The following is a 23354-nucleotide window of genomic DNA, read 5'->3' as shown; positions in this document are numbered from 1 at the left end:
GGCTGTGCCCCAGCCTGCCGGCCCTCCAGGTCTCCGCTCCTACAGGCTCAGCTCACCGGGGGTGACTCAGAGCGCCCCAGGACAGCACGCTCCCCTTTGATGAAATCCAGGGCCCTTCACACCCGGGACAAGCCTGTCAGCCACTGGGGACTGCGTCTCAGCTCACGCGACCTGGGGTGGGTGGGGGGCATCTCTGCAGGGGCCAGCCTGCTAGGGGCACAGACCTGGTTTCTGCACAGGGGGGATGGGGGAGGAGATGCCACACTCAGGACCACAAACACCCACTGCCCTGCTGGGGAGCGGTGGGCAAGGGGGGCTCAAGGTGGGACCCACGGTGGCCGGGTGGGTACCTCCCCGTGGTCCGGTTGTGAAGGGAAGACTTCCTGCGCCCACAGTTCTCATCCTCAGAGGACACCTCCCCCAGGAAGCCTGCCTTGATGCCCCCACACTTGGCTTCCCTGAACCCTGTGCCTCCTGCTACACGGGAACTCCGCTCTGCCCTGAGCTTACATGGCTGTGCCCCACCCCGAGGTGGCTCTGCGGGGCAGGTGTTGGCCCAGGCCTAGGACCCAGGGGAAGCTGAGGATGGGGCCATGAGGGCAGGGGTGAGAGAACTGGTGAGGGAGGGAGGGAGGGAGGGAGGGAGGGAGGGAGGGGGGACGGGGGAGGGGGAGGGGGGGAGGGAGGGTCCCAGCCCTCCAAGCATCGCCCTGAACCCCCAGCCCTCTCACTGAATCCCAGAGCCCTTTCCAAGGCTCACAGGCCCTGCTCGCTGATTCATGTGAACAGAAAGGAAAATATTTGCCTTTTTACAAAGAAAAATTGCCTCTTCCAAACAAGAAGGTAATTTCACAGGCAGTTGGCCTTGACAGTGAGGCCTTTACTCACCCTGAGGAGACACAGGGCCCGTTTGGATGTGAGTGGGGCTCAGTTACCAGCTTCCGACCTGGGCCACCAGGAGGCGGGAGGACCGGGCCACGCCCCACACGCCTGGCCTGCTTCCACCCCCGGGAGCGGCCCATCCGGGTCCGCCAGTGCAGGGCGGCTAAGGGAGCGCTGGAGCCCCCGAGGCCGAGGCCCACAGCCCCAGCAGCCCTGACCCTTGCCGCGCCTGCCTGATTCTCCTGTCACCCGGGGCCTTCACCCCGAGGCTCCCAGGCTCCTCGCCAGCCCTGCGGGTGAGGGACACCTCTCCTCAGAGCCCTGCTGGCCGGGGGCCTCTCGGCAGCACCCATCCCACCCTGGGCCCCTGCCTGTGGCCTGGCCGTCCGGGCAGACATGGGGGAGGGGCGCCCCTAAGGCTGCAGTGGAGGGGGTGGGGGGTGCCTGGGAGCGCCGCTCGGAGGGAGCCCACCACTGCCCCTGCTGAGGGGGCTCAGAGCCGTCCTTCCCATGCCATTGAACTTCAGGGGTCCAGGGGGTGACCCCACTGTATCCCACCTCTAGCTTCAGGGGTCTGGGAGGAGACCCCCCGGCATCCCACCCCAGAAAGGCCCAGAGGAGGGTGTGGGGGAGGGGAGACTGCAGAGACAGGAAGGACATTGCACAGCATTGTGGGGGGACTCTAAAGGGGAGTCAAGGTCACCAGAGCCCCCAGAGAAATGCAATTACAGAGGCAGCCTGTGCAGGGCCCTGGGGGGTGCTGGCATGCGGAGCCCTAGGTCGCCACTGCAGCTGCGGTGCCCAAGTCGTGACCAAGCTGCCCACCCGGGCCCAGCGGGGCGTGCAGGGCGCCAGGCCTCATCCGTGCCCCGTGTCCCACAGGCCTCGTCCCCAAGCCGCCCCCAGAATCACCGTGGGTGAGCCACGGCGGGTAAGCGGCTCTCGGGAAGACCCAGGAAAGCCCGAGGCTAGTGTGCCGGCCCCCAGGGGGTGCTCAGGGACCCCTGACCCCTGAGCCCACCCTATTCTTCCTCCACTGGGCAGACACCAGGCTCCTACTCAACCCTCCAAGCCCGCCTCTGTGCCCTCAGTGCGTGGGCGACACTGCGTGGGCGACACTGCGTGGCTCCTTCAGAGACTGCACACTGCCACCCTGCCCCTGACCAACCAGAAACTTCCAAGGGGCAGGGTATGGGTTGGGGGTCAGCCTTGTCCCCCAGGGGCCCAGTGACGGGTCACAGAACGCGCCTTCAGTTCGTTCCTGAGGCACCCCCTGCCCGGGGGTCCAGGAGCTCCTCACCTCCGGGGGACTCCGGACAAGCACCTCCCTGACACAGAACAAAGGCGGGCACGTAAAACTGAGACCACCCCTCTCAGGCCAACGATGAAGCACCCACAGCCCCAACGGGCAGAGGGCCTCGGGACCAAATCAGGTGTGAGCCCGGGGCGGTGTTCCCAGCTCCAACACCCACCCCCAGACTGGGCCCACGACCCTCAGGAAGCTGCTGTGAGCAGGGGTGTCCCACAGGCTGGCAGTAAGGACAGCCGGCAGTGCCCCCAGCCCCAGCCCCCACGTTTGTTTCTATGGTAACTTCCCAAGGTCAGCGGAGGCAGCCTCGCTCACTGGAGACAAAAGGAGCGCCCCATCCCACAGGCCCTGGGTCGCTAAGGAGCCAGGGCAGCTTTGGACTCCCAGGACTGGCCTTCCTCCCCAGGGGCCCTCAGGCTGGCAATCCTCCAGCAAGCGCGGCCTGGCAGGGCATGACCGCTGCCCCAAAGGCCGGGGCAGAGACTGCAGAGACCACCAGGGCCGGGACCCTCAGGCGTCCAGATCAGCCCTCTGTCCCCTCCACGGGGCTCCTGGGCCCACGAGGCAGGCCCTACCTACCCCACAGCAGAAGGCCCAGCCCGGCGCCTGGTACCCACCTGGGGCTGTGGGCCTGCATGTATGCCCACCGGCCCACCGCCCTCACTGCGCCCCCCACTTCTCAGTCAGCACCACAGCCCCAGGCCACGCTGATAAGACGCCGGCTCCTATGATACAGGGACGAGCTTATCACACCCGCAGGGGCTGCTGATGGGACAGTGACCTGCGGGGCCGGCCATCATGACTCATAGCCACCATCATACCCTGGGACCCCCAACCGCAGGGGGCGCTTGGCACCCAAGGGCACCACCAGTGAGGCGATGTGCCGAGGGCCCCCAGGTGACAGGACTCCCCCCCAGGACACCCTCTCCAGCTCACCCCAACCTCCCCAGTGGCCCAGGGGTGCTCCCTCGGGCCAGTTCCGCCCTGTGTCCCCAGCTGCAGGGCCAGCTGCCCCGAGGCCTGCCTGCCCCTGCCTCCCGTCCATGCCACCCACCCCCTGCCGCCGGCACCGGCCCAGGACCGCCTGGGGACATCCACCGGCCGCGGCTGAGGTCCTCCCGCTGTCAGCTCGCGATGCCTCCCAGGAAGCGCCACCTGATAAACAAGGAAACCAAGGCACAGAGCACCAGAGGCCAGAGGCGACCTGCCCGAGACCAGCCCCCTGGGAGGGGTGGAGACTGCGTGGAGCCCTGCCCTTGGCTGCACCCCACATCGGGTGAGAGGTCTCCGGACGTGCGGTTGACACGGTGCCCCCCTGGAGGACGTACCTGAGGAAGAAGGAGGCTGCAGCTGATGGGCCTGTGGAGCCCCCCGGGGGGGCGCCCGGGGCAGGCGTGACCAGGCCCCACGTCTTCGACGCGCCATCAGAGCCCGCGGGAGGGGGCCCGTCCCGGACCGCGTCCGCCACCGCCACGGCGGCCACAGCTGCTTCAGCCTGCAGGGAAGGAGGAGCCGGCGTGAGGCTCGGGCGCCCGCCCCGCGACAGGGAGCCGGGGGGCCAGACCCCCGGCCCCCGGAGACCAGCATGCTCCCTGGACCCCACGTACACAGGACCGCTCGGGGCCCGGTGGAGGAGAGGTGGGCACAGGTGCCTCCCACCCAGCCTGACTCCCCCCCAACTTCAAGCTCCAGAATCACAGGGACCACGCGGTCAGGTAGATGGACAGGGACCCGCCGTCACCCCCGGGTCGGCCAGCTGGGGGCACCCAGAGGCACACTTAAAGAAGAAAGCACAATAAATATTTGTCAGGGGCACTAATTGCCCCGTGTATGATAATGTATGATCTTCCCGTCATCTGAAATACTACTCTGGCATTTCCAACTAATTAGCTAAAATAAATTCCAGAAAGGGAGACAGCCTCGTAACACAGCACAAATATAATTAACCGCTCCCCAGGATGGCGCTGGCCAACTGGAGACCCGGCCACCATATATTACGTTTATGCACATGTGCGGGGCGCTGAAACCCCCAGCAGGACCTGGCATCAGAGGGTGAGTGGACATGGCCCCCTGGCAGGGGAGGGAAGCGGCCTGCCTCAGCCCGGCCACTCCAGCCCCAGCCCCTTCCCAAGGGCCCCAGCCTCCAGGGCGCCCCAGGCACCAAGGCCGGGTCCCTGGGGCTCCTGGCTACACGTGGCCTGGAGTGCGATCACAACCATCGTCCGAGGCGTCCTCTCTGCTCGGCCTGGCAGAGGACGGGGTCTATCTGGTGACCCTGCGGGTGAGGCGCCCAGGTGGCAGCCACACTCTAGAGGGCCCAGCATCCTCGGGGTCTCCCAAGTGACACGGCCACAGGCCAAGGTGACATTTCAGCAGAATAAGCCCCCACAGGCCTCAGGAGGAACGGCCCAGCAGGAAGTCCAGCCGCCTCTCCACAGGACACCCCTCACCACAGTGGAGGGTCTCACCACCACCCCCAGCCCACGGTCAGCACCAGCTCCCAACACATCCCCTGGGACACAGCAAAACCACTTCTGCAAAGGAAGTTCCAAGGGAGCCCCAGAGCTTGGGCTGGAAGGAAGCCCAGCACCCGACCCTCACCCCCACAGCACCAGCAGCTCCCCAGAGGCTGCAAGGACAGGTCCCAACCTGGAACGGCCCAGGCCCCGTGCTGGGGCACCGTGCCCTGCGTCTGCCTACAGGGCAGGAACTCCTATACGTCCCTCAGAACCCAACACAGCCAGCCCTCTCCTTCTCTAGGACACTCCCTGTCCCACAGCCCTGAGACCTCCCCTGCTTCTCCCGGTCTACCCAGTGCTGCCCGCTCACAGAGAAACCGGGCCATGCTCAGCTACTCAGCACTGCACTCCCCTAGCACACCCCCAGCTTGCAGAAGCACCTGGTCCACGCCAGGAACCCAGAGGAGGCCTCTGCCTGCCTGGTCCCCTCCACATCCCCGGTACCCTGCCCAGCACACAGGAGCTGTTCAATACTCCTGCCCTCCAGGAGCGCACAGCCTGGCACGAGGCACACAGGGCCCATAGCCAGGAGGTGAGCCCTGTGCCCCAGGGGAGGAGGCTGTAGGCACAGAGGGGTACCCACTCCTGGGGAACATTCCCAAGGAGGGGTCAGCCAGGCCCAAACCTGGGCCACTGGGTACTGTTTCTCCTCCTCCAAACGGTGCTGGGGCTCAAGGCAAATGAGTGACACGGGGCACCCGAGGCCTGGGCACAGCCTGGCACCCTGCAGCCCCCCAGGGCTCCATGCAGCACGTCCTGGCCTCAAATGCCAGCCCCTTCTGCCACCTAACAGATGCGCTCCCCATGACAGCCCTAAACTTCTGTCAAGCAGAGTGGCGGAGGACCGAACTAACGTTAAAAGCTGCGGCATCGCCAGGGCCTGGGCCGAGTCCGGCTGGGGGCCCCCTGCGAGCAGCACAGAGCGGGCGCTCCCGAGGCTCAGCCCCCACAGCACCCTGCTACCCGCTCCATCCAGCAGCCCAGGCCCACCCAGCCACGCTGCCCCGCACGGCCACCTGGACAGCGGCCACGGCCCCCAGGGGCCCCTCCACTCACCCCCGTGGGGCCCGAGCCAGCCCACCTCCCACGCCTGCATCGGTGCCTCCAGCCAGAACGTCGGGCCCCACGGGCAATGGTGCAGGCCACGCGGCATGCCTGCAGCCGGCTGGGCCCCACACTGACCTGTCAGGGGTCCCGCACGCGCCGCGGCTCCGCCGGCCGGTGAGCTGCCGACACCCGGCTCCGGCCACCGGGAGGCCGCTGCCAGTTCCTGCCGGAAGCAGAGCCCGGACGCGCCAAAAGAAGCCGGGAGGGCAGGGGAGGGCGGCGGGGAGGGCGGAGGGGAAGGCCACACACGCACACACAGGGACAGGAGACAGGGGGCCGGGGCGGGCGGGCGGCCGAACAGAAAGCGTGATGGAGGCGCCAGGGCAGCAACGAAAGAAAAGCGTGAAGAGAGGAGAGCGTGAGGGGGGCCCGCCGTCTGGGGAGGCCCCCACGGGAGGCCCCCCGTCTCTGCGGGGTGCCCGCCACTGGGCACCGGGGTTCCACCAAGCACCGTTTGGGAAACACCAAGTTAACCCACTCCTCAGGAGCCCTCTGGGCCTGAACTCCACATCGGCGAGATCGGGGCCCAGGAAAGACAGTGCTCCCCAGGGCCCTCAGGGGCTTTTTCGTGCCGAAAGGTGGGGAGAGCAGAGGAAGGGGCGGCCACGGGGCACAGAGCTGCACCTGGCCCTGCAGGGTGCAGGGGCCCTGCGCTGGGCACCGGGGCCCCCCTCAGAGCCCTGCCTGGTCTCCCCGGGGCCCCAGGCTCAGACTGTCCCTCCCCCACGTCACAGAAGCAGCCTTACGTGGAAGTGCGGGGGCGTCTAGCCCAAACACTACTCCTCGGGTGGGTAAACTGAGGCTCAGGGGGCACCGGTGACATTGGCCAGGTCAAAGCTCCCCCCACCCCACACCGTCCCCACCACATCCCCAAGGACAGGTGGGTACCCCTCAGGGACCCGGCCAGGGCTCACGGGAAGTAGGGGCGGCAAGCGGGCTGGCACAGGGGCAGCAGGAGCCAGGTCCCCAAGCCAGGGCCAGCCTACCTCCACGGACAGAAGAAAATCCTCGCTCCACCAGCAATGACCTCACCTCCCACTCAGAGCAGCACCTCCTCCAGGAAGCCCTCCATCCTCCCTGTAGCACCTGTACTGCTCCAGGCCCCGTGGCTGACTGCGAACCCTCTGCTCCAAGTCCTCTTCCCCGGGACCTGGGGTGGGGCCTGGCCCATGTCTACAAGACTACGGAGGGTTCACGAAGACTCCCTGGCAGGGAACAGAGGTGGCAGCACCTTTCACCGTGTTAACTCAGCCGCACCCTCAGTGGCCCCAGGCTATGCTACCTCTAGCCGACTTGGCGGGGTCAAGAGGCCAAAGCCACAATCTCCAGGTATCTGGCTGCAAAGGGACTGCAGGTGTCCTGTGAACACCTGACGGGACCCTGCGCTCCTCGGGGAGACCCCGCGGTTCACAGCTGTGTCCCCGTGCAGCCGGCCGGGGCAGAGCACCTGGGGTGGGGGGGTGGTCCACGAGCACCTCCAACCCCCAGGACGGCAAAGCTGCTGGAAAGTGACTGCCTGACTGTCCCCTTGGGCAGCCCCTGCCACCAGGAGTCATCACAGGACACTTTCCAGGAGGTGGATGACCTGGACCGGGCCGAGTTCTGCGCTGCAGACAGGAGTGTGGGCTGCAGTCACGATCACAGCGTGGCTGGCCAACAACGGGCCCTCTAGACGGCCACGTGCACAGAAGAATCCCCGGCAGTCCACAGGGCAGGCACCCAGAACACACCAGACCCTCACTGCCCACCTGGCCAGCCCAGACCCACATCCTCCTGGAGACAGTCACGCCCGGGGTTGGGGTTGGGGGGTTGCGGCTGATGGGCCGTGGCCGGGATTCACAGCACATCCCTCCAGAAGTGTTTAATTCTACAGCCTAACACGCAGTGTTTTAACACTCCAGGGCCACCTCTAATGATCAATGCCCGGGTTCAGGGGAAATTACCTCATCTGAGTCCTAAAGTTCTATTTATGGTTCTAATAATCTTTCTATTGATCGCCAGGACTGTTGTCTAATTATAAATCCATTCCCACCCACCCTGAACGAATCAATGCACACACAAAGCCAAGAGCGAGCCTTAAACACTCACGTTTTACGACATGCAGGCCGCCAGGAGGGCTGCCCAGCAAGAGCCCAGCGACCATCCCCCGCCCCTGGCACCAGGCACAGAGAGGCAAACAGACCGCCAACGGGGCTGTGCCAACCCGCCTTCTCCCACCACCAGCTCACACCTGCCTCTGCCTCCTGCGGGGTCTCTCTCTACCTGCAAGACTGCGCTCAGCTCCCTCCCAAGATAAGGAGCCCCCTGGCTGCTCTCTCACACCTCTGGCGGGGCCCACCATCTCTGACACTTACCCCACGCCCAGCTCAATACCACCTCCTCCAGGAAAGCCGCCCAGCTCTCTGGAGCTCTCGCGGCACATTCCTCCCGGGCAGCCCTGCTCTCGGCCGGGAGACACCACAGGATGCACAGCAGAGGCTGCCTCCCTCTCCCTGGTCTCGCCCCAGGCCTCAGCGAATGGAGGAGTCAGACGCAGCGAGGCCACACCCCGCGTGCACCATCACACCAGCCAAAGGCTAGTTCAGAACCAGAAGCTCTTCCTGGAAGCCCCCTGTGCCCCCAGCTACCAAGGGCCAGGGAGGGCCCCAGGACAGGGCAGCCTCAGACAGACTGGCCCCAGCAGCGAGTGCCCAGGGGCCTGCTCCCACCTCGGGCAGGATCTCGTCAAAGGCCACAGTGAAGGCAGCAATGTCCAGTCAGCACAGCTCAGCACCTTCAGAGGGGCCAGCCAGCCCAGAGGTGGGGCCGACCGGGGTCTGCCCTGCAGCAGGGGCTGTGTGGGACTTGGTCCCAAGAGCTGGGGGCCTTTTCCAGGGCCTCCACCCCCCACAGCCCCTCGGGGGACACAGGGACCCCAGGAGGTGTCTATTTCAGAGACACCCACTGGCAAGATGGTGCAGCCCACTCGGGCAACTGGGAAGTTTCCCCGGCCACTTCCGATCTGACCTCCTATCCCCGGGGCTTCACGGGGTGGGGCAGAGACACAGCCGCAAACACCCATGTGGGCCTGGCCTGACCACCCTCAGCGCTGTCTCCTGATGAGGCCTGCAGGCCTCCACATGGACCCTGCCCTCCGCTGGGAGGGCTCGTCCTACTTTGTCTGCTTTACAGACCCAGGGTCTATTGGGCCCTGGGTCTCAGCCCCCAGCTGAGTAGCTGGTGCAGCTGAGGCACCTCCACCCCATCATGAAGCAGGGAGCCCTCTGGGGAAAGACCCTCCCAGCCCTCAGCTGGCCCCGTGTACCACCAAATCCAAACCAACCCCCCAGCATCCCAGGAAACCCCTGTCCTACAACCCATCCTCTCCTGCCCACCCCCCCGTCCTGGTACCCCTCCTCCTAGATGGGAAAGTGGGGGTCACGGAGACACTGGGAAAGACTCCCACCAGCACAGCCCTGTGACCCATGGGGGTGAGGACCCAGCTCCGCCCTCCAGAGTTGGGGTCTCCTCAGACCTTGGGGGCCCCCCGAGCACACGCGGTCCCCCTGGTGCCCAGAGCTGGTTCCACGAGGCCATTCCATGGCTGTGGGTGACAATCAGGCGACCCCAGGAGGGGGGCCCTGGAGAGTGAGGGGCAGGGGCGCATCCCAGAGTCAGGGGACGCCAGGAAGAGAGAGGCCAGGCCCCAGGTCGGCCCCCCTGACACTCCTGGTCCTGGCATCTGTCCACGGGGCAGGTGTGTCCCCAGGGAGGCCTGTGCTCCAAGCAGCAGAGGCCTGGACGGGGCAGGACCAGAGGAGATGTGGGATGGCAGCCTGACCTCCTCCCAGGAGCCTGCAGGCCCTTCCGTCAAGCCCAGCGCCACAGGGGGGTCTCAGAGTGACCGGACCACCTCAGCTGTGCACTGCACGGGGCAGGAGCGAGGCTCCAGGGGATGGGAGAGGGCCCTGCCCACGTGACCTTGCCTGCACACCTGACGCGCGCTGTGGGAAGGTCTGGGGCCTCCCCCAACACGCACAGCCCCCCTGCCCTTGCAGAAACCACACTGGGGGGCCCCATTCGCACCTGGGCACTCAGCCCGGCGGAGTCCAGCCCTGACCGGTGTCCCGGGAGCCCCCAGCCCACCGGACGCAGGGCACTCACCAGGCACGTTGGTGGCAGGAAGCTGTTGACCCTGGAGACGCTCCACACACCCTCCAGGCACTGCTGGGCCTGGATGGTGACTGTGCTCAGGGCCCCGCCCAGGCCGGCGGGCGCCACCGACACCTGGACACTGGGCCCGGACGGCCAGGCCGGCCCCTTCCTCCTGTCAGGCCCCGCCCGGCCCGACTGCCTCCCCGCAGGGCCCGCTGGCGCCGGTCCATCCCTCAGGCTGGGGGCAGTGTTGGGGCCGGGGGGCGCGAGGCTGGGGCCTCCGTGGGGGGCGTCGGGGTCCTCGCGGCTGGCGGGCGCCTGGAGCAGCTGCAGGGCCTCCCGCGTGAGTTGGGTCAGGTGCGTGGCACAGACATCACAGCGGCGCTCAGCCTCTGGGCGACACGCGGGCAGCTTGTCCAGAAGCAGAGCCGAGAGGCAGGGGTCCTGGGGGAACAAGAGACGGAGGCGATCAGGGTCCGGGCGCCAGGACCCACCGTCCAGTGCTCACGCCCATAGCAGCCACCGCACCGTCCGCAACTGACTGATAAGCCTCGCTCGAGCAGTGCTGTCCCCAAACCCACCAGAAAGCAATCATCGGGGCTTGAGACACCCTCAGTGCCCGTGACAGCTGCCCACCTCCTCCCCGGTCATGACCGTCCCGCTCTCGGCTAACGAGGCATCCACTGGATCCCGGACGACCCACTTCCAACAGCCAAGGCTGCGTGCCTAAGCAGCAGCCAGGGGGGCGGCAGAAGCGAGGCAGCCACGGCGGGCTGGGGCCGGCCGGTGCCAGGGCCCCAGCTGGAAGCAAATCTATTCTGAAGCCCGTGGGCATGGGCTGTGGGCCGGGTGCCGCTCCCTGCCCTTGCGCCTTCTCTGGCCCTGGTCTGCAGGACCAAGTGGGCAATTCCAGGCCCATAGGAGGACCGAGGCTGGGCGCGGCTGGCAGGAGGCCGATGAGACGGCCACCACACTCCACCACAGGCGTGGACTTGGGCCCTGCAGCCCGCCCCCTGCCCTGCGCTGAAGGGGACGCCTGGGTCTTCCCGTAACTGCAAGCCTGTATCAGAAGCCCAAGAACAGGAGCCGAGGAGCCCAGTGGAGGCCCTCACCAAGCCTGCAGGGTCAGGGAGGGATGCCTGCAGGAGGCGACATCTCTGGAAGAAAAAAAGACGAGGAGGAGGCCGCCAGTTCTCAGGAGCCTCACTGGAGGGAAGCTAGTAAGAGCCCCACTCCTGGGGCCCAGGCCCCGCGCCTCAAGAGCCCAGTGGGCTCTGCCTCGGCCCCTCCCCGGGGCAGTCCCATAGGGCTCAGCATCTGCACCGGGGCCAGCCTCTCAGTGTTCGTGCCCTTCCCCAGGGACGAGCCCCAACCACGTGTGGGGTCGGGACACTCCCTCTGTGACCATCCGGGATGTTCCCACCACCAGCTGACACTGCAAACCCACATGTGGGCCGGGGTCTCCACTCTGGCAGCTGGTGGGCTCAGCCCGCCCTGTCACCCCCAGTCTGCAGAACGGGGGGCCTCCCCTCCCTGATCACAGCTCCCCCCAGAGGTTGTGGCTGCAGTCCAGCTGCCCGGTTGGCCACAAAAGGGACTATGACCTCCTCAAACCCTCAGATGCAAAGGCCGACGGCACCGTGCAAACGGGGGTGCCTCAGTCACCCCAGCCGGGATGCCGCAGAGCCTGACCTGCGGCCGGCCAGGTCAGTGTCCACAGAGCCCCAGGAGGGCTTCACGGGGGTGACGGCTGAGGTCGGGTGGCCTCGCCTCGAGGGGACATCCTCCGGTCCAGCATTAGCTGGCGATCGCCCTCCTCTGTGTCCCCAGGACAGGCAGACTCAGGAACAGCTCCGGCTCGGCCCACATCCCTGTGATAGGGTGAGGACTGGAACAAATCGAATCGGGTAACGTTTTCAGTTTCCCAGTTTCAACAGCTTCCTGTTCACACTCGACGGCAGGTTCCTCGGTGTGCAGCAGCACCGGGTCTTAAAAGACAATCCAAGACCGAAAACCCACGTGAATTAGAAACCAACGCCGTCAGGAAAGCTGCGCGGATAGACTTCCTCAACGAAGGGTGGCCACAAGTTTGTACAAAAACGCCGTATCCGCAAAGCTCGAGGCGACGAGGTGAGCCTGTGCCAGCCACACTCCCCGCAGGCTAGGCCACAGAGCTGTCGGGACCAGGTCGCAGGAGGGCTGACCTGGCCAGGCCGGCCTCGCCAGCTGCCTGATCCACGGGCCGCTCCGGAAGGCCTGGCTTTGCTCTGGCCGGGCTGGCGGGCCCCAGAGCCTCTGAAGTGCCTGGCAGGCCTGGTCCCAATTAGCAGACACCCCCGCCCCCCAGCTCCCCCGTGGGGCCCCGCAAACGCTTCGGGGACTTCACTCAGGTTGTCCACGGGCCACAGATGGAAGCCAGACGCCCCATCCCCAAGCCACACGGGGCTCAGACCGGCCCCGGCTGTCACTGTCCCCCCACCACCCCCCTGCCTGATTTTTCCAGACCCGACTCTGATGACTCTGGTTTTTCCACTCAGCGGGAGGCGGCTAATGGTGGGCTGGTGAGGGGAAGGGAGGGCCGCCTGCTACAGCCATTAACCCGACTTGAAAGGCGCCCCGCCCACCCCAGGCCCAGCCGCCCATTGTTTAGGGCCTCCGCCTGCCGTGGGGAGCCCGGCCCCCAAGGAGCACACCCTGGTGCCCCCGCCAAGTAGGCTGGCTCGGCAAGCCAACTGCAGGGGCTTCCGTGCTCATGGAACCCCCCCAGACCACAGATGGTCTCCCCGGAGTGCCCAGGAGGGCCAGCCGCAACTTACTCAGGCCCCATCCCACGGCCAAAGCCCCCGTGAGGGGCCAAGCCCCTCTTCCAGCCCTGGCAGCCAAGCCCGCTCCCCTAGGGGACCCTCACCACCATCACTGCATAGGGCCCCCTGAGCCCCCCAGTCCTTGGGGGGCTCCCAGTGTGGGGCAGGCCCACCGCTCCGAGCCCTGTAACGCACACGACACCAGCAAGGAGGAGAGGCGTGTCTGGGGTGACCACACAGAGAGCAGGGAGCCCTGAGCCCTTCACCGAGGCCAGGCAGCGTGGGCTGGGCCAGCACGGGGGCCAGAGGGCGGCTCAGGCGGAAGCTGGGCTGCTGAGCATCCCGGGACAGTCACTGCCCTCTGCTCACTCGGACCCACAGCCCACCCCTGGAGACCACACCTGCGGACCAGCGAGCCTCGGGCGGGATCGACCCAGAGCAGGCCCCCTTTCCCCAGAACCCTGGCCTGGGGCTCGGGGACTCCGTGAGGGGACTTCTCCTGGGGACTGGCACTGGCCACTCCCAAGATGGGCCTCCTGGACACAGGAAGGCAAGGTGCTGACCCTGGGCAGCCCCCAGGGAGATAAAAGCCCTCGTCCTCAGCCACACCCCTGTCCCAGCAGAGCCCAGCACAGTGGGGAGCTGGGGGTGGGCTGGAGGGGTGGCCCACCCTCCCGGGGGCCTGGTCTCCTCCCCCAGCCCTGGGGCAGCTCCAGGCAGCACCCTGGCCCAGGCCCCGGAGGAGTCACAGCCTCAGGTTGCAGAATTTTAACCCCCACCCATGAAAGGCCCAGCCAAGGCACCCACCCCTTCCCTCAGGAGCCCCGCACCTTCAGAAAGACAGTAATTACCCACCACAAAATACTACTGTTAATTTCCTCCTTATGGTCTAGTTAAACAGACATTTACTTGCATGCGGAAAATGTTTTTCTTCGTTTGATTCAATTCAGTGTAGTGTAACCCACCCTTGCACACTGCCTAGCTTTCAGGGAGTGCCCCCCACTTAAAAATGACGCCTCTCCATTCTTCATCTTGTTTCCAGGGTCTCCAAGCTGCTTTGAGTAATCCTTCCATTTTCTCCCGGGGGTGGTCACGCTGCCCCATCACAACTGCCAGGACGGGCTGCCCCTGCCCAGGCCGGCCAGGCCCACCCAGACGATGGATGGGAGTGACCAGCAACTGCCCCCTGCACCCATGAGCGCCCCACGGGAGGGGATAGGGGGTCAGGTCAGAAAAGCCCCCGGGCTCAGGGCTGTGAGACCACCCTGTTGAGCCCCCATCATGCTGGGTTTTAAAGGGGGGCCCAGCCCCCACTGGCAGGGCAGCCAGGAGGCCCAGGGCCCAGAGGCCAGGTCTGGATGAACGCCTGAGGCCGCCACTCGGTCAGGCTCCGCGAGCGGGCACCAGGCACAGCCCATCGGCCACAGGCCCCTCCTGCCCAACCCCCTTCCCTCCTCAAACAAAGCAGCTGGGCCGTGACCCTGTGCGGCCCCCGTTTCCCGAGTTGACAACAGGTCCAGGAAGGGATCCCGGGCCTCCGGGTGCTGCTGTCAAGGACATGCCCAGGTCCCGTGCAGCCGGGCAGGCTGGGGCTGCCAGTCGGGGACGCAGCTTTCCAGCCACCTGCCTCAGTCATCCCGGGTCCTCCCACCACGGGGCGCCTCACCAGGGGCCCGTCCCCAGCCCCAGGCCCTGGCGCCTGCTGAGGCCCAGGGGAGACCTGAGCCTCCCTTTGCCACCCCGACCTGCAAACCTGCAGTTCTGAGGCCCCGAGTTGGCCCTGGAGGGGGGCCGAGGGGGGCACAGTCTGGCCCACCCAGCGCTGCCCGGCACCCATCCCCAAGGCCCTGTGCCAGGCGCCGGCCAGCTGGGCACACTAGCTCGGGGTACACACTAGCTCATTGAGACCTCCTCTCCTCAATGGCCTCCCTGTCCTCCACCCAGCGGGGCCCCCGGGGGGCAAGAGGCCAGACGGGCAGGAGGGTCGGGACAGGCAAGGGTGACGGAGAAGCAGCTCTGTCAGGACCCTGGCTGTTGGGGGCGGGGCGCGGTGGGCAGTGTGCCTGGAGCACAGCTGGACACGGCCTTCAGTCCAACCACCCAGCCCGGGCTCGGGCACTGCAGTGGGTGTCAGTCTCCTCATCCGGACCACCAGGCGACAGAGCGCCTCCACGGGCTGCCCAGACCCACCCAGGGTGGGGTGTGCCGCCCCCCACAAGCCCAGCACCACCCGGGCCTCCCAACACCACTTGGGGGGTCTGAGAGCCACAGCTGGGCACCCGACCCTTCCCACCGGCGACCCCGCAGGGAGGACAGGTACCTGGCAGGACGACTGGCATCACCTCAACACCCAGCAGCCCAGGCCTCCCACAGGCCACCTGCCCTGGCTGGAGAGTGCCCTCGGGGCTCCAGGATGACTAGCCTCCCAGGCACCACCACCTGGGAAACACCCTACTCCCGGCTGCTTTACAGATGGAGGCTCAGAGACCCTGAGACCCTGAGGCCAGGCCACACGCTTGGGGAGCAGTCCTGGGGCCTAGAGGGTGGGCCACATGGGAAGGGACGGAGCCCAGGACAGGACCCCCAGGGAGGAGAGCGGGGGGGTCTGTGTCTGGGTCAAGGGCAGCCACCAAGCGGGTCGAGCTGAGAGGGCTTCCGGACAGTCCCTTGGGTTTCGAAAAGGCCAGGCGTGTGGGGCTGGCAGGAGGGTTCCAGGAGGCGAAGTCGGCAGCGGCCTTGCACCAAGGCCTAGCGGGGTGAACGGGGCCAGGGCGCCTAGGACGGGACTGTTAGGAAGGAGGAGGCCTGGGGCAGGCCCAGGGCCCGGCAGGCTCCATCCAGAGACAGAGCGCCAGCCCGCACCCATCACATAGGGTCAGAAGGGAGCGGGCACCGCGGGGCCGGGACAGCCCTGGAGGCGGGCACCACGGGGCCAGGACAGCCCCTTCCCAAGGTGGGCGTGGCGGGTGCTGGGCAGTGGGCACTGTGCTGTGGAGGACTCTAAGTCCGCCATCCCTGGGCCAGTCCAGCCCCGACGGCTGAAGCCAGGGAAGCTGCCCGGGACGGGACCAGACCAGATAAGGCCACGGAGGCCCCAGAGGGCCAGGAACCCCGCAGTCCACGCGGGTCCCTCAGCCACAAGACATGGCACCAGAAACGAAATCGCCTCCTCACCCAGAGGGGCCAGAGGGCTACTCGGCCAAGGAAGCTGTCCCCTGACGGGGAGGGCCTGCCCGGGAGCAGCCACGCCACAGACCAGGAGAGTGTCTCACCAGCCCCGTGTCCACCCAGCGGGAAGGGGAACCATGGAGGTCAGGGCTCCGGGGTGGACGCCGGGGGGCAGCTCCCGGAGGCCAGGCCTCCCAGCCTGGCTGCTTCCAGAAGCCTGACAGGAGTCCGCCTGGCCCTGAGCACCACCACCCAGGATCCCCGGCCCCAGGGAGCAGAGGCGTGGACGCCTGGTGGGCATCCGCCAGGCCACTCCCGCCTGAGGGACAACGGGCCCGCTTCCCTCCTGTTCATTTATCACACCCTGCGTCTCCTTCCACACAAACTGCGGTGGCTTCCAGGAACTAGTCGGCATGAATTTTAGGCAAAACCACGTGGCTAACGACCATTCATGTTAGAACAAGCAGGAGCGACCAGTTCTGACAGACAAGTAAGAAAGGGCCCGTGTGACGGGCAGGAGCTGAAGAGTAGGTTTGCTGTGAGCTTCCTGGCAGGCAAAGGAAAAAGAAAACCAGAATTTGCTCACCATTTAAGACAAGAACCAGCTCTTTTGACTTCCAGATTCAAGATTCCTTCAGGACACCTGACGGGGCCTTGAAGAGGCCCCAATGACAGTATTAGTCCCCAAGCCGTGCCCCACTCTTTGTGACCCCATGGACTGTAGCCCGCCTGGGCCCTCTGTCCATGGAACTCTGCAGGCAAGAATACACTCACCCCCTGACCCCCATCTCAGACCAACACAAGCCCCCAGCAAGGCTCTGAGCAGCTGAGAGGCCGGGCTGACCCCTGGCTCCCCAGCTCAGCAGAGGGGCAGTGAGTCACCACCACGCACTCCCCTGCTGGGCCCCACCACTGACCACAGCTGGACTCCCCTCAGGAAGCTCCCTCCTGCAAGATGCAAAGCCCCCTCACCACCCCGGCCCCGAAGCCCCATCCCCGCTTCAGAGAGCAGGCACTCATGACCCAAAGCTCAGTCCCACCCCCTACAGCCAGATCTCACCCCCAAACCAGAGACCAGCAAGGACACAGGATGGACACACGGAGCCCGTCATTCCACCGCAGGGCCCAAGAAAGCCCCCAAAGACAGCAGGAGACAGCAGCCAGACCGCCATTCATCCAGGGAGCAGGGGCCGCACAGGCTCAGGCCCCAGAGTGGCCAGGAGCCTCCAGGCCCCATGGCCTGTGCCGTCCCCAGCTGAGTCACCAGGCTCCTGCCAGCTGGGAGGGTGCCCGGCAGCCAGCCCCAGGGAGCACCGCCCCGCTGCTCTGGGGCCTGCCAACACCAGGCTCAGCTGGAGAACGCTGCTGACACCAGGTGCCCTGCCCCGGGGAGCCCCCAGGAGCTGGTGGGGCTCCAGCCAGGCTTCAGACAGTGTGGGGGCTGGATCCAGGGACCGAACTGCAGGCAGCAGGCACTCAGCGCCAGCTCGGCCTAGCCCTGGCCCGCGATGGAGCCCACCACTACACGCCAGCGTGGCCACAGCTGGGGGCCGTGGGCACAGGGCACACACCCCCGAGCCAGCGGGGAACGCTGTCCAGGGTGGACGGGTGTTCCCGGACAGAGACGGAAAGGTCTCCCGGCCTCCAATCTTAGAAACCTGGCCACATCACCCCGGGCCATGCACGGGACAAGCCACAGCCTCCCGGGCAGCCTTCAGACTCGACGTCCAGCTCGGGGAAAACGTGAAGCAGGGCTGGGCCCGCAGGGCTGGGCGGTGGTTCTGGAGTTCGCGTGGCCGGGGAGGACAAGAACGCCCCTGCCCGGGTGAGCGAGAGAGTCACGAGCCTGAAAGGAGGATTGAGCCCTTTCCCCCATCGGGGCGATAGTCGATTCAGTGCCAATATTGACACAGGGAGGTCACGGTTCCCGAGTCGCCCCCTCGGCGTGGTGCATCTGGGTGGCGGCTGGAGCGGACCCCCAAGAAGGAGCCCTGCCCCCCCGGCAGCCGGGGCCCGCTGTCCTCCCTGGGGCACTCGTCGGGGCGGGGCTGGGTCCAAGGTCCAGCTCAACAGCCCTCCAGATGAACCCAGCCGGCGTGGGAGGGACAGTCGGGGCCCTCCATCATTCACCAAACGTCTCTGGGGGACCCGGCCCCGTGCCTGCCCGGACAGAGCGCCCAGCCTGGCAGAGGGACACTGGCCACAGGGACCACACAGCGGCCACGCGGAGGAAAGGGGGGCAGTGGGGAGCAGGCACGATGAGAGTGGTCTGCGGGAACCCAGGGACCAATCTGCCAGGGAGCACGGGGCCTCGGTTCTGACCCTGGACAGAGTGGCCAGTGCTAAGCTGGAGGGCACTCAGCTGTGGCTGAGGAGGAAGGCCCAGCCTCGGGCCCTGGTTGCAGGGCAAGGGGCACTGGGAGCCCCCAGCAGGGGCTACTCAGAGGCAGGGGAAGGGGAGGCGTGGGCACTGGGGAGAAGCAGCCCGGGGAGACCACGGGACAGTCCAAACCACAGGCTCCGGGCCCTGCAGGGCCCCAGGGGTCACTCAGAAACGAGGCCCAGGACCTGTGAGAGGAGAGGCGCCTCCGTAGGGGCCCAGGGGCCCCAGCCTGGCCCCTTCCCGCCAGGCCCACCTCCCGTCTGGGTTCAGGGCGGGCAGAGTGTGTTCCCTCCCCCGTGTCCTCAGGGGCAGTGGGGCTCAGAGGGGGCAGGGGACACGTCCTATCCGCCCTGGGGAGGAGGTCCCTGGATGGCAACCTCAGTTACCCTCACTGCCCAGATGGAGAAACTGAGGCACGCACAGGAGAAGGGGGCACAGGCAGCCAGGGAGACGCGGGTTCTCCACCCAGGTCACCCAACGGCTGGGCAGGCCTCAACCGCCACCCACCTCCAGTGGGCACCAAAGACCCGGACACAGAATGAGCCTGAGCCCACATCCCAGGAAGCACCCAGGGCCAAGGCGTGCAGGCACATGTATGGCAGATGCGGCCCCACACACCCGGGAAAGGGGATTAAAGGGGGTGCTGGGTGCTGCTGCTCGGTCCTATCCAGCTCTTTGTGACCCCGTGGACTGCAGCATGCCAGGCCTCCCTGTCCCTCACCACCTCCCGGAGCTTGCTCAAACTCATGTGCATTGAGTCGGTGATGCCATCCAACCATCTCATCCTCTGCCACCGCCTTCTCCTCCCTCCTATCTTTCCCAGCATCAGGGTCTTTCCCAATGAGTCAGGTCTTTGCATCAGGTGGCCTAAGTATTGGTCCCAGTACAGAGAGGGAAATCGAGGCCACGAGCTCTCAGGGAACCTGCCCGAGGTCCCACAGCAGGGAGCCGTCCGTCTGCTGGCAGGAGGGTGTACTAGAAGCCAGCAAGAGGTCAAGCCCTGGCTGGGATTCCGAGGGCAGCGGATGGGGTGGCTGTGGGCTGGTGGAAAGATCAGCCTCTGTCCACACCTGAGACCCAGCAGGGACCCCTGAGGAGAGGGCCTCTGGGCCAGGTGGGGGTCCCAGCTGCACCCTCACTCACCCCCTGCCCCGGGAGCCCAGAAAGCCACCTCCTGCCCTGGGCATCCCCAGATGCCCCGAGTGTGAGACTGGGTGAGAGGACAGCCAACAAAGCTCTCTGTGACCTGCTGAGCACCGTCCTCACAAAGCTCATCTCCTTAGGACCAGAAGCAAGAAAGGGCCCCCCAGGAAAATTCTAGGAACCACCTCTGCATTCCAGCGCCTCAGCTTCTGAGCAGAGCCCAGTGCCCTTGGACCTTGGGGCCAGACTCCTGGGAGGACCCGCAGGTGCTCAGCCAGAGCCGGTCACCCAACCCTCCAGCGGCCCGGCCATTACCCAGGGATGCCCCGCCATCCCTCCCATGCCGAAAGTGGACGCAGCCATCCGGGCAACACCTGCTCCACTGCCCCAAGGAAAGCTCTGGGGAGGCCAGGAGAGGCCTGCTCTCCCAGGACAAAGACACCCGCCGAGACCCAACCACCCGTCCCAGGGCCCGGGAGGCTCCCCTGGAGAGCCTGTAGCCCCCTTGGGCCCGCCTGAAAACCCTCCAGAGAAACAGTGAACGACAGGGCCTTCCCTCCCTCGGGCACAGCACCCCCAGATTGAACAGCACCCCCAGAAAGGCCGCTGGAGGCTACCCTCATCTGACAGAGGAGGAAACAGTGGGGGAGGGGGCCACAGAGAGAAACCGCACTTAGGACCTCAGTCTGCTGGGTGCCAGGGACAGCTGGGGAAGTGGGTGAGCCCTCAGCTGGCACTGAGGGGTACCCGTCGCCAAACTCAAACTTGGAGAGGCCACGGGAGGTGGAAGTAAGCACTCTGGGTGTTCAGGGCCTTTCCTGATGAGCTTGTCTGCAGGAAGAGACCGCTGAGACCTCCCAGGTGAGGGACCCTGAGTCCACCAGCGACTGGTGTGACCTGGAGCTCTCGCCACCAGGATCAGCTGCCCACCTGCGACCCGCCAGCCGCACGTCCAGCACCACCAGACACCGCCCGGCTCCGTCAATAAAGTCCCTCCTCTCTATGGCCTCGTCTGCCCCTGATGGGGGAGCAAGATGGCCCTGTGGCTCTGACAGGCCCCCAGCGTTCATTCGCAAACATGCTCTCCTAGAGCATGAAGGTGGTGTGTTTTTAAATAAACTCAGGCCATCCGGGGCACAGAGCTTGGCTAAACTGCACCCCCTGCTCAGAGCAGCAATGTGGGAGGTTCCAGCCCCAACCCAGGCCAGGCCACAGGCCCCTCCCCTGACCGCCAAGAAAGGGTGCCCCGGGCACACACCAGACTCACGTTCCCCTCCTGCCCCCTGCCCACGCCCACACTACAGGGAACACGGTTGGACTCCAGGAGGCCAGGGTCTTGCCCAAGACCGCGGGCCCTCCTTGGAGAACTATATTTAGATTCAATGGGGATTATTCGGTCTTACTTCCCAGGACAGCTTTCAGAAAGGCTGCAGGTCCGGCGGGAAGGGCTTCCTCTGGAGACCCCACCCCCCCAACCTTCCCGGGCTGTGCAGACTTCCAGGGTGCATTGTTCCTGGAACAATGGCCCCCGCTCCTTCCAAGACCAGGGCGAGCCCATTGGCTGCAGACCTCAGCAGGGCCCAGGCCCCTGGCAAACACCTTGGCAGCTGGACCGGAGCCTGGGGGAGCACACGGATGACCATGTCTCCAGTGGCAGCGCCCCAGAGTGTGTCCCTCACACGACTCACCCACGAAGCAGGAGGGGAGCAGCGAGGGAACCCCTCACAGCAGGGGGCCCACCCCTGGCCCTCCAAGCCCTCCTGCCCCAGGTGTGCAGTTTCCAGACACTTGGCTGGGGGCCCAGGTGCCCCAAGGGCAACAACGCACGGGGTGACCTCTTCTGCAGGCAGGGCAGGAGCTGTCCCGCCCAGGGTGGAGGCCTTGCCACCTCCCTCTCTCCCCTCCCCCTCCCACACACAGACTGGATTCCAGCTGCCGCCTGTCTGCAGCGGGAACCCGGCCCAAGCCCCCTCCAATCAGACCGTGGGACCCTCTGAGGATGAAGCCCCCCAGGGATGTTAGAGACGGAAACCGAGGAGGCAGGAGACGGGCCGAAAATCCACGGTGGAGCTTTGCGCCTGCCTCCAGCACCCGAGTCTCCCAAGTTCCAGCATGGGCCCTGCCCTGGGGACCGGCCCGACGAAGAGTCACTTACCCGGAGAGGTGTCCCAGGCCCGCTGACCAGCTTCCAGGCCTGTCGCTTGAGCTCGGCGAGCTTCGTGTGGCAGTGACGGCACCATCCGCCTCCACCGGCCGAGTGGCCTTGCTCTGCGCCCGGCCCGGCGCCCTCGGGCGCAGGGCGGCTGCCGCATGGGTCCTGCTCCGGCCCGGCGGTCAGCCTCTTGCGGGGGGACACTTCCAGCAGCTGCAGCGGCTCCCGGGCCGGGCCGCCCTCGGCCACCTGCGGGGGGGAAAGGGACAGTGAGCCTGAGCCGCTGGGCGGGGCCACCCCCAAGGACCCAGGCCCGGTGACTAGACCTCAGTGCGCCCCAGCCCGAGAGTGACGCGCTCGACAAAAGTTAGGAGCGCTGGGCGCCGACCTGCAGCCCACGGCGTTCTTTCATCCCAGGAGGTCCTGATGGGGCTTCCCCGACCCCAGCAGGAGGCCCGGCGCCATCCGCGCGGTGCTCCAGGCCCCGCCCCCAGGGGACGCCGCGCGACCCCCGCCCGCCCGCCCGCCAGCATCCTCGGGGTCCCGGGATCGGTCCCGCACCGCCTGGCGGCCCGCAGTCGCCCGCCTTCCTCTCGGGCCCTCAGCGCGTACCGCGGGTTGCGCCGCGCACAGGGGGCCGCCGCGGCTGCCCATGGCCCGGACGCAGGAAGGGCTGGGCGGGCGCTTCGGGGCCACCCGGGCTCTCCAGGGGCGCCGCGGCTACGTGATCCGACCCAGGGACGCCCCCATGGCCCGTCCGGTCGCTCCGAAGTTCGCGGCGCGGGCGAGTGGATAACAGAGCTCCGCGGCTGCTGCGGCGGCGGGCGCGCACGGAGGCGAGGGCGGGGCCGGGGCGGGGCCGGGGACTCCGGGGCGGGCCGGGGCGGGGCTCCGGGAGCGCGGCCCCCGCCATCCGCCCCCGCCGCCCTGGCCTTCGCTCCGCAGCGCGTGGGGGAAGGGGTCCCGCATTACAGCGCGGCCCCACCCGCTCCGAGGCCCCGCAACCTGTTAGGCGAGTCTCAGTCCCAGGGAGGGGCGCTGGGGGCCCTCGGTGAGATACCCCGTACACGCGCGCGCGCGCGCCTGGCCGCTCCGCTCCCAGGACACTGGGGTCTCCTGGGAGGCACCAGCCCACTCGTCACTTTACAAGCGGGGAAACTGAGACCGCCGTGGGGAAGGTCTTGCCCAAGGTCACACATCGAAGTGGAAGGGGATGAGCCCCGGCTCCCGGACTCCCGATCGCTTTCCCCCGAAATCCAGGGCACTCCGCGTGCCGCTGAGACCACCGTCTGTCTGTCGCGCGTGGGTGAGGGTCGCCGCGGTCTGCGCCCCGGAACGTGCGCCGCTCACGCCGCTGCGTCTGCTGTGTCTAGGCGTGTCGGCAGACAGCACACGGGGCTTCGCAGCCGCGCGCGTGCAAGAAGGCGAGTGTGCGCGCCGTGCGCCCGGGAAGCGGGAGGAGGTGGCCCCGGGGGTGCGCGCGGGACCTGTTGTCAGCCGGCCTGGCAGATGGGAACTTAGCTGCGGAATTAATTGCCTGTTTGTCTCCGGCTGGGAGGTCGCCCCCCCAACCACCGCCCCCCGCCCCGCTCCGGCGACCAGTTGCTCCCGCTCCGGCTCGGGCCTCGGGGTCGCCGCTCTCCGAGACGGCGGGCTGCGCGGCGTCCGGGCTCTGGATCCGCCCGAAGCCCGGGGTCCGGGTCTGCGGGCGCGGCCGCCCGGCTGCTCGTGACGCGGGCGCCCCCTGCTGGTC

At 66.8% G+C, this 23354-nt stretch overlaps 1 protein-coding gene across 1 annotated transcript in view; it reads right to left on the bottom strand.

Moving 5' to 3' along the window:
• KIF26A (kinesin family member 26A) overlaps positions 1-22255 on the bottom strand; it is a 38550-nt gene extending 16295 nt beyond the window's left edge. Inside the window, exons 1-4 of the mRNA XM_068991267.1 lie at positions 22214-22255; positions 21605-21850; positions 9961-10395; positions 3520-3686 (exon numbers count right to left, since the gene is read on the bottom strand). Of these exons, the coding sequence (XP_068847368.1) occupies positions 3520-3686; positions 9961-10395; positions 21605-21850; positions 22214-22255 (890 nt within the window). The remainder of the gene's footprint in view (positions 1-3519; positions 3687-9960; positions 10396-21604; positions 21851-22213) is intronic.
• Between the last annotated feature and the right edge of the window lie 1099 nt (positions 22256-23354).

Source organism: Capricornis sumatraensis, chromosome 19 (genome assembly GCF_032405125.1).
Source record: "Capricornis sumatraensis isolate serow.1 chromosome 19, serow.2, whole genome shotgun sequence".
Taxonomy (NCBI): Eukaryota; Metazoa; Chordata; class Mammalia; order Artiodactyla; family Bovidae; genus Capricornis; species Capricornis sumatraensis.
Note: the sequence above shows the minus strand (reverse complement) of the source record. Positions and strands in the feature narration are given on the sequence as shown.